This window comes from Carcharhinus amblyrhynchos, chromosome 14 (genome assembly GCF_965287045.1).
Source record: "Carcharhinus amblyrhynchos chromosome 14, sCarAmb.v2.hapA, whole genome shotgun sequence".
Classification (NCBI taxonomy): domain Eukaryota; kingdom Metazoa; phylum Chordata; class Chondrichthyes; order Carcharhiniformes; family Carcharhinidae; genus Carcharhinus; species Carcharhinus amblyrhynchos.
Genome location: NC_137337.1, coordinates 24,044,137 through 24,058,995, shown reverse-complemented (window position 1 = coordinate 24,058,995; position 14,859 = coordinate 24,044,137). Strand labels below are relative to the sequence as shown.

General features: G+C 40.7%; 1 protein-coding gene across 1 annotated transcript in view; it reads left to right on the top strand.

The window, feature by feature from the left end:
- lrrc9 (leucine rich repeat containing 9) overlaps positions 1-14,859 on the top strand; it is a 152,667-nt gene that overhangs the window by 100,572 nt on the left and 37,236 nt on the right. Inside the window, exons 20-24 of the mRNA XM_080202432.1 lie at positions 287-427; positions 1,871-2,048; positions 5,922-6,142; positions 8,012-8,134; positions 11,374-11,504. Coding sequence (XP_080058558.1) covers positions 287-427; positions 1,871-2,048; positions 5,922-6,142; positions 8,012-8,134; positions 11,374-11,504 — 794 coding nt within the window. The remainder of the gene's footprint in view (positions 1-286; positions 428-1,870; positions 2,049-5,921; positions 6,143-8,011; positions 8,135-11,373; positions 11,505-14,859) is intronic.

Below are 14,859 nucleotides of genomic sequence, written 5' to 3'. Positions count from 1 at the left end.
TCTAAAAACTCATCAGTGCATCTGGAGAGATACACATAGATTTTCAGTCTGAGCCTGACGCACTGACAAATTATGGGAGAATTCCCCCACACAGTGTCTGAAGCTGAGCTTGGGGTAAAATAGGAAGTCAAGTTTACCAAAAGTCAACCTGGGACACTGACTGCAGAAGGTGATGGAAACAGTGGTAATGGGATAAAATTTACAAATGTACACAAGTTAATTTGAATTATTACGTTTAACATGGTTTTCATCACTTAAGCTAAAATCCTTTTCCCTTCTCTGCCAGCTTTCTTTATTAACCCATTCACGGACTGATGAAGAGCACCCTCGATGCCTCAATATAATGAACTCTGCTCAGAACCTGACTCAGCTAAGCAAAATGAAACCAAATCCATCTATTGACCAAACCACCTTCTGGTTTCCTAAGGTTTGTAATAATATTTGAAGTATCACTAATTAAGGTTACAGAGTTGGAAAAGAAATGCATCATTAAAATAAGTCCCTGCTGGTGTAGGATTTGGTTCCAGAATAATAGCTTTTCAACTTGGACTATCCATTTAATTGATATTAAATTTATTGTTTCAACCAGTTGGTTGTTAAGTGAAATTACTGCAGTATCCTAAAAGTTTTTCAAGTACAATAGTTATCTACAAATCTGAGATTAATGGAAATGCAGTAAGTTGCCATTTTTAAGTCATTCTGCTTTAAACATCAGTCATTTAGTAGGGTTGGTATTTGTGTTTAATACTGGGAGCTTAGTTTTAACCTTGTTTCACACTGGACCCAAAGTAAGGTTGTATCACCCAGTAATCACCATTTTGGAACAACATTTCTCTGACTCTTTCTCCCAATTGCTGCCAACACTCCCTCTCACTGCTGACCTTCCCTCTAGCTGCTGACTCTTTTTTGGTCACTTCTCTCTTGACAACCCTCCCTCCTGCTATCTCTGTAGCTTGGGGCTTGCAACCCTGCAACTTCTTGCTGCTCTTTCTAGCACCTGCTGTTTTCCTGAGCCCTTGCTCATATTGTGTGGGCAGGAGAGGGACTAGGTGAGTGGGAGGTTTGACAGTGAGAGGGAGTGTTGGCAGCAAGAGGGACTGTCAGGGAGCGGGATGTGTGGCATGCAGGAAGTTTAGCATGCACGATTGATGGCAGTTGGCGGGGGGGGTGGTCAGAGAAGTTAAATAGAAACGATAATCATATTTCTTACGTTCTTAAATTTTTGTTTTAAAAATTATTTTCTTTATGAATATAGGAATTTAATTATTTGAAATATTTCAACATGCAGGTTAGAATGTTTTACAGCTTTTACCTTTATAAAAGTTTATTTACTTATTAGTCACGACTAAGGCTTACATTAACATCACAATGAAGTTACTGTGAAATTCCCCTAGTCACCATATTCCGGCGATACATTTGGGAGGACTGTGGGAGGAAACCGGAGTATCTGGAAGAAACCCATGCAGACACGGGGAGAACAAACTCCACATAGACAGTGACCCAAGCTGGAAATCAAACCCGGGTCCCTGGCTCTGTGAGGCAGCAGTGCTAACCACTGTGCCACAGAAAATCTGATGGCGTTTCACTTAAAGTTGCACTTTTCAGTGAGGCAATTACAAAATCAACAACTTACTGTTCTGTAATAACAGTCCACAAGAAAGCTACAAACCTAATTCAAATGTATGTTATCTATTCACATGATTAATTGATTATGAAACATCTGGTTGTTTTGACCAGGGAATTAAAATTAAACTTTTTTCCAGCATTATTGCCCTTAGCATGTGAATTTACAGTTTGTTTTTCTTAAGAGGTTAAGTAAATCATTATTTACCTACATCCTTTAATATTTTGATTTGCAATTTGTGTGCAGATTACCACCTTAAATTTAGACGGACAGAATCTTTCACAACTCACTAATCTAGACAAGCTGCAGAATTTGCGCTGGGCTTCATTTAACAACAACAGCATCCGCAGATTTGAAGGATTGGATCACTGCCTCCAACTTGAAGAACTTTCTCTGGAAGACAACTTCATTTCTGAACTCGAAGGTAGTGGTTAGATTTTCACAAAACTTCACTTTTTTTCAGATCTTGGATTTATTTCTCCCTGTACTACTTGGCGAACAAAACTTTACAATTCCAAAATAAAACTAGCAGCTTCTACACTCAACAGTGTAGGAGATTTTTCAAGCCAACATGTCAAGACTCACATGTTTGTAGTTCAAGAATACTTTTTCATCTCTTTCAAATAAACATGCACATCAAGATAGAACCTGAAGCTATCTGCTGATTTGTTGACTGAAAGTGAACAAAACACTTTGTTTCTACTGAGACATATTGTGCAACATGGATACTGGCTGTTCATTCTCTTGGGGGTGTGATTTCATAAGACAGGAATAGAATATTTGGCACCTCAAACCTGTTCCTTCCATTCAGCACAATCAAGGCTGCTTTCTTACCTGCTCCCTGTATCCTTTAGTTCCGTGAGAGACAGAAACATAGAAAATTGGAGCGGGAGTAAGTCATTTGGCCCTTCACAATGATCATGGCTGATCATTCAACTCAATAATCTGACCCCACCTTCCCTCCATACCCTTTGATTCCTTGCACCCCAAGAGCTATATCCACCCCCATCTTGAAAACATACAGGGTAAGATTCTGCAGCCACGTTCACCCCAAAAACTGGAGAATCTTCCCCTAGGACAATGCACCTTTGCATGGTCCACCCCCTGCCTGCTATGATTCCTGTGGTGGGCAGGATGGGAAAACTCCCCCCACAAGTTTTGGCCTCAACTGCTTCCTGTAGTAGCAAATTCCACAAGCTTACCACCTTCTGGGTGAAGAAATTTCTCCTCAACTCAATCCTAAAATCTTTAGACTATGACCCTGGTTTTGGACACCCCCAACATCGGGAACATCCTTCCTGCATCTATCCTGTCTAGTCCTGTTAGAATTTTATAGGTTTCTAAAAGATCTCCCTTCATTCTTGTAAACTCCAATGAATATAGTTCTAACTGACTCAATCTCTCCTCATACATCTCTTCTGCCATCCTGGAAATCAGTCTGGGAAACCTTCTCTGCATTCTCTCTATAGCAAGAACCTCCTTCCTCAGATAAGGAGACCAAAACTGCTCATGGTATTCCAGGGCCTCACCGAGGCCCTGTATAATTGTAATAAAACATTTCTGCTCCTATACTTAAGTTCTCTTGCTATGACAGCCAACATACCATTTGCCTTTGTTAACACCTGTTGCACCTGCATGCTTATTTTTAGTGACTGGTGTGCAAGGACATCCAGGTCTCATTGCATACTCCTCTCTTCCAATCTATAGCTATTCAGATAATAATCTGCCTTCATTTTTTGCTGCCAAAATGGATAACCTCACATTTATCCACATTATACTGTATTTGTCCATTCACTTAACTTGTCCAAATCACACTAAAGCATCTCTGCATCCTCCTCACAGCTCACCCTTCCACTTTGTGTCATCTGCAAATTTAAAGATATTACATTTAGTCCCCTAATCTAAATCATTAACATATATTGTGAACAGCTAGGGTCCTAGCACTGATCCCTGTGATATCCCACTAGTCACTGCCTGCCATTTGGAAGATGATCCATTTATTCTTACTCTTTGTTTCCAGCCTTGATCCCAACCTTAAAGATGCTCAACAATGGAGCATCCAGGACCAGACAATTCCAAAGAGTCACAATCATCTAAGTGAATAAATTTCTTCTCGCCTCAGACATAATAATTGTCCCCTTATCCTGACGGGTTGCTCTTGTGGCCCCATGTTCTACTCTGTTGTGCTCGTTCAGATTTTTATATATTCAATTAAATCTCCCTGTCTTCTTACTCTGAGAATATAGACCTAACTTAATCAGCCTCTCATCATAGGACAACACTTTCTGCTTTACTGTCTTCTGGGTAAATATAGTAAACCTTTATATCTGAAAATACTGGTTAATGAATAGTACCATTTACAAATGGAATGCATCACAATACCTGTAGCATGATCTAATAAGCAAGTACTCGGGAGTTAAGAACAGTATTCACTTTATTTCTAAATCTTTAACGTTACATTAAAACATAAACTAAAATATAAAATCATACAATACACAGATATGGGTTCCAGATAACTTTGTCATTGCTTTTGGTTGATAAGATGACAATTTAAATTAGAGTAACATCAGAAATTCTAGTTAGTAGAAAATTCCAGTTGATAGAGTGCCAGATGATACACAATTTAATGTATATCCTTCCTTGATAAGGAGACCAAAATTGCACACACCAATTCAAGTATGGTCTCACCAAACTGCTGTACAGTTTTAGCTAGACTTTCTCCTCCTTGTATTCCAACCCTTTTGCAATAAAGCCCAACGTGCCAACTGCCTTGATCCTAAAACACAAAAACATTCAATCTATACAGTCTGAGTAAATGTGGAGAGAGAAACAAAGTTAATGGCCAGAAGTTTACATTGCCTGGGGGGCAATGTTGCAGTGCACACCCACAATCTGGAAGTGCGTGCAATCACATGTCCTGCATTATTGCACACTTGCACGATATTTAAGTCAGCAAGTCAACATGGAAGTTAGAAGCATGCCCACTAACAATTAAGTGGGCAATTAGGCCTATTAAATAATCAATTAAAAGTGATTTCACATGGCCTATCCACTTCTATGGTTGGTGGGAGAACCACTTGGTCAAGACTGCAATAAAATTTAATAAAACTTGTCTGGGGGCTAAGGTTTCCTGAGTTCTGCTGTCAGAAACAAGACTTTGGTAATACCACATTTGGAATACTGTGTGCAGTTCTGGTCACCCTATTATAGAAAGGATATTATTAAACTGGAAAGAGTGCAGAAGAGATTTACTAGGATGCTACCAGGACATGATGGTTTGAATTATACGGAGAGACTGGATTGACTGGGACTTTTTTCTCTGGAGCGTAGAAGGCTGAGGGGTGATCTTATAGAGGTCTATAAAATAATGAGGGGCGTAGGTCAGGTAGATAGTCAATACGTTTTTCCAAAGGCAGGGGAGTCGAAAACTAGAGGGGGCATAGGTTTAAGATGAGAGAGGTCCAGGGGTCCAATACAAAAGGGTCCAGAGGGGCAATTTTTTCACACAGAGAAGGTGAGTATCTGGAACGAGCTGCCAGAGGTAGTAGTAGAGACAGGTACAATTCTGTCTTTTAAAAATTGTTTAGACAATTACATGGGTAAGATGGGTAAAATGGGATATGGGCCAAACCCACTTAGGGGTTTAAAAAAAGGGACGCAATGGGCCCAAAGGGCCTGTTTCCATGCTGTAAATCTCTATGACTCTATGTATGAATGCGTTGCCTTGACACAGATTGTGAATTTTTTCATCACATTCAATTTGTAGGGATCTGCAGCTGCCTAAAACAGCTCTGTAGTAGCTGTTCACCTTGAGTGGGCTCACTGGAAGCACCAGCACCCCCCATCCTCCCTTTTCTTCACATCCACTCTCTTCCTGCCCCCTCGGTAATGCTGAGCCTCTCTCAATGCACATTTCAAACTGGCTGTCCGCTAATTGGCCAGCAAGTGTGAAATCACATTCTCGGACCGATTGTGGCCAGAAATACATTTTGCACCCAACAGATGCAAAATTGACACCAATGTTACATGTTGATTTAAGTGGGAGGTGTTCCCCTGGGATCCACATTAGCAATTGCTTAACCGGAACAGATTGGTCATTTATTTGATGGCTTTTTATTAGGCGTTACTCCATGCACCTTGATTGGTGTATTTGCCTACATTGCAACAATGACTATATTTCAAAAGTAAGTTTTTGGCTGGAATTCTAGGATGTGAAAGGACTGGAATCAATGCAAATTGTTTATTTTTTGCTCTCTGCAACATTATTTATTTATGTATTTATTTTTGATTTTAATAGGGATTTCAAAGCTGACCAAGTTGACTCGATTGAATCTTGGTAAAAATCAGTTGAAAAATTTGGAAGGCTCTGGTCTAGATAAGTTAACGCATCTCCACTACTTGTCACTAGAAAGCAACAAAATTTGTTCACTACGCAGTTTGCAGAAAATATACACCCTAATCGAACTGTACTTGGGAAACAATCTCATAAATAATAACTGTGAGATCTACCATTTAAAGGTGAATACAATTTGTACATTAATAGACAATTTGCGAAAGAGAAGTTTTTCATTTCTTCACTACATTTGCATTCTCTGAAAGAACTATCCATTCAATCCAAAATCCCTTCTTTTTCCTTACTCTTTGAACATTTTCCTTAATGTGAAATGCTGCATCTTGGAAGAAAGAATGAGGAGAGACAATATAAACTAAGTGGTAAACTTTTAAAAATGGTTCAAGGAACAGAATGATCCAGGGACTTACACTGAGAAATCTTTGAAAGTGACAGGAAAAGTTAATGAACCACTTCAAAAAAACATAAATAGTCCTTGGATTTATAAATAGAGTTCAAAAGCAAGGATGTTGCTTTAAAATCTAAACTTTTATAGAAATCACTGGTGTATTGTGTCTGCTTCTAGGTGTTATCACACGGCTTTGGAGAGGGTGCAGAGGAGATTTTCTAGAATGGTGCCAGGGATGAGGGACTTCAATTACATGGAGATACTAGATAAACTAGGATTGTTCTAGAGCAGAGAAGGGTAAGGGGACTTTTAATGGATGTGCTCAAAATCCTAAAGGGATTTGAAAGATTAAGTAAAGAGCAAATGTTCATGCTAGCAGAAGGATCAGAAAACAGAGGACACAGATTTTTGGTAATTGGCAAAAGAGCCAGAAATTTGAGGTGAAATATACTGTGGATTATTATAATCTGGAAGAGTGACGGAAGAAGATTTAATAATAACTTTCAAATGGGAATTGGATGAATTCTTAAGGGAAAATAATGGAGTATAATGGGGAAAGAGTAGGGGAGTGGAACTAATTGGATAGCTCTTTCCAAAAGCCACAACTGGCCAAGTGGCCCTTTTCTATGCTTTAAGATTCTATGATTTATGCACTTCTAAAAGCTATTGGCCTGTAACTTCCAGTTTTCCCAGCATCATATGGGGGGGTGGGTGTAGCCCAATGATGTGCTGGGAAATATTTCCAGGAAGTTCCCACATAACAGTTTACCCAGCAATTCCCCAGAGGAACTAACTTCCTCTGGACAATTGGGCTGTGCTGGGACCCATCCAACAGAAGCAATTGAAATTGCTAACCAGATGGCTCTGCCAGTTTTACCCTGATAATTACTCTGAAAGAGTTAGAAGGAAAACAGTTGCCTTCTGACTATCTATCTAAATCTGAGTAACTATCTAAACACCCAGACCCAGCCTCACAGGGGACACACCACATGACCCCAAACTCTGGCTTCAAATTCCCATCCAGCTCTGTTCCCTACTCACAGTCTGACTTTGCCCCCACCTCCTCCTCCTGCTCTGATCCACCTCCCAGTTCAACCCATCCCTCCTAACCCCTCCTCCAGCTCCAGCCTCCCACTCCAGCTCCAAACCGCTCCCCCCCTCACCCTCTTGGTCCAACTCTTCCACTAGTTCTGGCCCCACACTTTGGCTCTGACACCCCCCATTTGTTCTGGCCCAACCCCTCATCCCGCTATAACCCCATCTGGCTCTGACCCCTAATCCCAACCCCTCCGGCTCTAACCCTCGCCACTGCCATAAGAAGGGGGCGTGACTTATCTCTGGGCCCTAGTTACTTTCCACTGATGCTGCTTGTGCACTGCACAAACAGTTCCTGTCTCTTCTAGCCTGAGTATGGAAGGTTGGGCGCATCAGAGTTGTGCAATAACAGCAAGGGTAAGTCTATAGAGAGTAGCAATCTGCCGCAGATTGCCACTCCATGAAAGTTATGGGCCATTATTTTTCCGCTTTGACCATTATCTTTTGTGGGACATTCCATAACATAAAGTGCTATATATTTGTAGAAGACTATTTTAGATCTTTTAAATTATAATATGCTTTGCTTTCTTTAATGAATCTTCTATGTTTTTAGGGAATGGAGAATCTTGTCATATTAGACCTGTATGGAAACCCAGTGGTTTATAAACAGGAACATTATCGCCTCTTCGTCATCTATCACCTGCCTTCATTGAGAGCCTTTGATGGAAATATAGTGGTTAGTTTATGCTCACTTGCTATAAAACTTTTTTTTATTATGGTCCAAGTCTACATCACTCATATAACTGCCTGTCTTGACTGGCCAGAGTAGTAACTGTGATAGTGCAATACAGTGCAGTATGATACACGGCAGCTGAGCGCTAGCTCAAGAGTGCAGAGTGGAGGTGGAGCGTGAGTCTAAGCTCACATTACATTGGTTAAAGGGTGGTGGCTGGAGAATAGCAGTTGAGCTCTGACAGTTGCCACACGGTAGTTGTAACGTGTGGAAGTCTTTGCTGTGTCCTTTGTATATGGTCTGCTTCAAATAAATAATTCAGTTACTTTCAGCGGTCAAGCGGTACATTAACCCAAGAAGGTCTCAGATTTGATTGCCAGTCTGCATGAGTTATCTAATCACATTAGGTGAAGAGAGGGTTGGATCTGGCTGTTACATCTCTGCAGTCAGATAGTCTATTGATTTTTGCTGACGCGACCTGAATATGAACAGTTGCAAAGTAATGTAGGGTGAATAGAATCCATGGAACTGTACCACACAAGGAGTGGATGTTTTCATAAAAGAATTAGCAGTACAAAAACACCCTCATAGCTCCTAAAATATGGAAATTCAGCTTGTATGCTTTTAATTGATGAATAACTAGTTCAATTAATATGAAAAATACACAACTTCTTGACAATGACAAATGCATTGTTTTAGATTAATACTAATTTTCCCTCAAATACAAAACAAGACATGCAGATAGAAACTCAGTATCTGGATGAAAACGATCAGACAGCACTGTGTTTCTAGAAAATGTTTTGGGAACTAAGTGGGAAAATGAGCCATCAGATCTAATATAAAGAATGTTTTTATAAGACCCGAAAAAGGATGTGGGGATCCATGCTGCACAATTAACTGTGTCCAGTCATTATGTTTCAGGCAGCGTGATTAATTTGAACTGCCTGCTGGTCATATGATTGCTACATGTAGCCAGTCCTACCTACGCTGTCCACTGGTGCAGGCATCAGCAAAGTTGCGACCGGCTGGTGTTACTTAAAAGGCAGCTTCTAGCTCTTGAAGGGGAAATGCACTGTGGCTGCAAGAAGGGGTTAGAGTATTTTGCAATCTGAATCTCTGCTGTAAAACACTGAAGAATGGCTGGAAATGCGTGCCCCAAGGTTTTCCAAGAGTGTACTGAAGACCTTGGAGGAAAGGAGGATAAATGCGGTACATCTGCATTTGGGACAGATGGCCACCCAGACACATGCTTAGGAGGCAGTGAGCAAAAAACTGTTTGGTTCCCATACACCTGGCTTTTAGAAATTCCAGAAGTCAGTTATAATGTGTTGTAGATAAAAGACACCTCTGAGACTGTTAAATACAGTAAGTTTTATTTCAAAAGCTTTTGGGAGAAGCCTGGCCCTAACAGTGGTTTACCAGGCTTCTCATTGAACACAAATACAAGTGGGTATTTATACATCATGATTCTCAGCATCAGTCATGACACAAACACTGGAATCAGTTAGGACTCGCAACATTTCTGCTTCCAGCCAGGATGCAACCCCTGACTTCAACCAGGGCTCACAGCCTGTCTGGCAGTTTCAATCACGATGCAGGCATTGATACTGTCACGATTCACAGCCCCTTTGACAGCTTCAGCAGTTTCTCCATCGAAGTTACTTGGGCGGTTGTGGCTGTCCCAGCAGGAATCCTGAGAAAAAGCCGGTATCGCAATCTGTCAGCTGCAGCTGTTTAACGATGTTCAGTTAGCACAAACGGGTAAGGTTTGCAATGTGTGCAAAATAACATTCACATTTGACTATCTGTCTTTATGGAAATGAAAGTTAAAGAATGAAAGACATGAACAAGTAAGGGAAACATAAATAAATAATTTACATTGATGCCAGGAGCAGTATAAGCTTGAGGAGATCAGCCATGAGGAAGGGTTATGTTTGTGGTATATGCTAGATACAAAATGCATTAAATTCATTAACCCTTTCCCTACTTCATAGTATATAGAACATTACTATATCACAAGTGGTTTTCTTATAACATTCTCAAAAAACAGAACTTATACTCAGTGTGATGTTAGATTTTACAATAATTTAACATTAATGGCCCGGATTTTACTCTCAGTGGCTAAGAAGTGACTTTCCCTATTCATATTGCACAGGGACTTTATGCAAGCCTGTCTGCAGAGATTTGCAGTCATCTGTGTTCATCTCTGTGCATTACCCTCTGCAGAGTATCCACCTCCACTTTAAATACTTGTAATGATCCATCTTCCACCACTCATTGGGGCAGAGACTTCCAGAGGTTCGCCACCCGTTGTGGGAAGGAATTTTTACGCAGCTCAGTTTGAAATGACCAGCCCTTTATCTTGTAATTACGTCCCCTTTTTCAAGACTCTCCCACTAGTGAAAACGTCCGCCCTGTCAACTCCCCTCAGGATCTTATATGTTTGAATAAGGTTATCCTTCACTCTTCTGAACTCCACCATGATCAAAATGAATGGCTGGGCAAGCTCAAAAGGATGAATGGCCTATTCCTGCTTCTACTTTCTATGTTTCTATGTTTAATCCCCTCTATATACTTCCCTATATAGGATCCCAATTGCATCTCAACAAGCACAACCCTTTGCATGTTGGAGGTTGAGTACTTTCTTGAAATATTTTGCATTTGAACTGATTGGAGGTTGGGAGGCTGGTGGTGAGAATGGGTGAAACCATGAATGTAGACACAGCCATAGGAGCCATGGTCAATGTTGTCAACAACTGTGTGTCCGTGTGCTCATGTGTGCACGTGTGTGTGTATAAACAAATAAATTGTGGAGGCCTTGTGACACATCAGTAATACCTGTTCCCCTGTTCCCAACCCAAATATTCTGGGATTGAGTCCTGCCTAAGGACTTGACGGTTAAAGAAGGTGTGTTTGTAACTTTGGAGGATCGGTTGATTATCCACCTACATATCCTTTCAACATACATTAACTATAGGCAATAAGATTTGGACAGATTCCTGGTCAGCCATGTGATGGAAAGAGAATTGGATCCTCGAACTTCACAATGCATAGATACAGACAACAACATTTATATATGTGTATTCTGCTACAGCAATCCAGACACTCCCTGAGTGATCTGTAACTCATCTTCATAATTATAAATTAACTATCTATTTGCAGCAGAATTTTACATCTGAAGCTCATTCACATCTGGATACAGTTGGGGCCCTTTAAAATCTCAAATTTGTATTTGTGTGCAGGAACCAGCAGAATCGGAAAACGCAAAAGATGTTTTTGGTGGTAGACTCACCGCTGACGTGGTTACAGAGAAACTGGGACATTCAAACTTTTTAGAAATCTTAAAGTTGGAAATGCCTGATTCAGCAGTCAGGTAATGTATATTGACATAGTGTGAATATTTTAGCTGAGTCCAGTAATATTGCTTTTTCCAATGCATGTGTAGCTGAAATCCTCCTCATGGTAGATTTCTCATTTATGAATGTTATAGTTCTCTTTCAAGCCATTACATGGATCAAGTTTTGAACTTTCTCAATTGTATCAGGCCGAAAGTGATGTCACCTGTGGGAGATTTGCCACAATACAAATCGTATCAACTGTATATACTTACTTGTTTATAAGATACGGTTGGCAGTTTTAAATTTCCTTTTGCCAGTTGGAGAGGCTATACTCCATACAACATTGTTGTATGTCACATTAAAAATGTTGAGTGGAATTTTCCATTCTGAAGATAGCGGCAGGCGACATTGGTGCGACTTTTCTGCTGATCAGTCAATTGAGTTCCCATGCCCGATCTTCTGCATGAAACCTCATTAACTATGCATAGGCAAGCTGCTCACTGAACCATATGGTGAGAATGGCACTGTTTCCTCTGTCCACCATCACCTCATGGGCTTGAGATTACATCCACCCGACTGTTCACGTTACCCTCCACAGCCCAGTCGTGTGGTCGGAAGTTCTGGAGATGGCCCTAAGGAACATGAAGAATATATCAAGGTTTAGCCACAACTCCTTTAATTGGAGGTTAACTAGAGATGTCTGCCAACGCTGTGAAGTTCTTTATCCTGGAAATAGATTCCCACACTCCAAAAGACGTGCTGATTAGGTGTGTTACAAAGGGTTGTGAATGAAGCCTAGTCCATAACTCAAACCAGCGTCCATCCACTGACACGACCGCATGCACCCTGGGCATAGTCTCATATCTTCGTCCATTGGGAAAAAGATACAGAAGTTTGAGGACACATACCAACTGACTCAAAAACAGCTTCTTCCCTGCTGCCATTAGACTTTTGAATAGACCTACCTCGCATTAAGTTGATCTTTCTCTACACCCTGGCAATGACTGTAACACTACATTCTGCTGTCTCTCCTTTCCTTCCTTATGTATGGCATGTTTTGTCTATAGCTGCAAGAAACAATACTTTTCAATGTATACTAATCCATGTGACAATAATAAATCAAATCAAATTGTATTATTACTTCAGGGTCTCAAGGTGGTGGTGCTGCATTTCTACTTCAAGACTAGCTTCAAACCTCGCTCCATTTTTCTCCAGCCTTCTCCAGTAAGCTCTACTCAAGATGGCACCCATCTTGAGCAGCTCTATTTCACATCCATGGCACCTTTCGTGAGCTGCCTTACTGCTTACCCAAGGCATCCACTGTGAAGAATCCAGCCAAACACCCTACCAGGCTGATGTAACACTAACTTCAGCATTGTTGTCATCCTGGAACAGCAATGTTGCAAGTTGACTTTGAACGTTGCACTCACCTTGGTGTGACGAGGAAAGCGAATGTGGACAGCTGCACATCACTTATATCAGGCTGTGTTTCAGACCAGTCTAGTTTTCTAGTGGCATAACGTGTAAGTTGAAGGAAAAAGTGATTCTGGCAAAGTGTGTTTGAAAGAGTATTCATTACTTGTTAATGCATGCAGTTAGATTTCCCAACATTTATCAGTAGGAAATTTGAGCCGCCATCAGCACGCCATGAAAGTGGCCGAAAATTCCATCCATTATTCTAATGGCAGGTGTTGTGCAACAGACCCACTTTGGCACTCTTTCAGACCAGGGCTACATTTTACATGTGGTAGACAACTAATTGGTTGCCTGTCTCCAGGATTTGCCAGCCAGTTGGACAGTTAGCAGCTCAGCAATGACATCAGGAGCAGTTGCCTTTGCACCCACAAGAAGAAGGTGCCATGGAAGGATGGTACCAGCCAAGCAGATGATTGGTTATCTAATCCCAATGAGAAGGGGATTTAGCTGAGTTGGTGGGATAGCTGGTTCATGATGCAGGGCAAGGATAACAGTGGGGGTGCAATTCCTATATCGGCTGAGGTTATTCCATGAAGTTCTGCCTTCTCGACCTTGCCCCTTGCCTGAGATGTGGTGATTTTCAGGTTAAATCACCACCAGTCAGCGTTTTTCCTCAAAGGGGTGAATAGCCAATGGTGATCTAGAAATATGGCAACTTTACCATCTATCCTCTCTCTTTAACAGATTCTTCTCTAGGTCAAATATTAGAGGAATGTTAGTGCAATATTACACATTTGTATTTAAGGAGCTAGAAGTAATTTGATCGTGTGAGATTTGCTGATTTTAACCAGATTTATATCTGAAATCACATCCTATGATAGTGTTCATTTATACACTATCCACAAAACTAGGAGAACCCCATGAATCCATTAAGCTGCTTTAATAGGAATGTAACAGCAGTTTGACCATTTCCCCACTCAAGCCTGTACTTAGATCATGGCCGATGTATGACCTTACTCTGATACACTTTCACCCATCTCCAATCAATTGATAATTTTAAAACTATTGCTGTTGCAAAACTCCATTCCAAATTTTGATCACCCTTTGTGTTTCTTATTTTCATTCCTGAAAAGTCAGGTTCTACACTTTTTTGTTATGCCCCCATGTGTGGAATTCTCTTCCCAGAAAGTAGTGGAGACTGGGTTATTGAATTTATTCTGGGTGGAGTTAGATAGGGTTTGTTAGGCAGGGTAGTCAAGGGTCATGGGGGACAGACAGGAAAGTGGAGTTGGGACCACAACCAGATCATCTTATTGAATGGTGAAGCAGGCTTGATGGGCCAAATGGTCCATGCCTCTCCTATGTTCCTAAACCTAGACTCACCAACTATTAGAAATAGTTTCACCTAAGCTACCTTATTCGTTTAACAACAGCAACAAATTAAATATATCATAACAGTTTGTTCCCTTTAATATCTTGAAGACTTCAATCAAATCATCCCTTAACCTTATAAATCCCAGGAAATGCAACCTAGTTTCTGCTTTTTTTAGTGGATGTTACAAATTAACCATTGAAGTCCAGGTATCATACTGGTAAATCTACACTCTACTCCTTCCAGTACCAGTATATCCTTTGTCAGGTGTAGTGCCCAGAAATGTAAGGTTTCAGTTCGCCACTAGGCAATGATGCATCAGGTTTTGTGGAGTGGGCACTGATTTGCACCCATAAATGGCATTGCATACATTCAGCCTGCACCTGAACACATTGCCATTGTTAATTAGAGCAACTAATTCCTATATCTCATTTACATTGAATCAGCAGACTGCCAATACCTCTTGCACTGGTGATAACCTGCCTAATTTGCATCTGAAAATTACATGCCTATGATGCTATTTAAAGATAGCCTGCACCCCTTAAAGGGAGGTGTACCTTGGTTGATCATCACCAGAAAATGTCATGGACAATTGAGACATG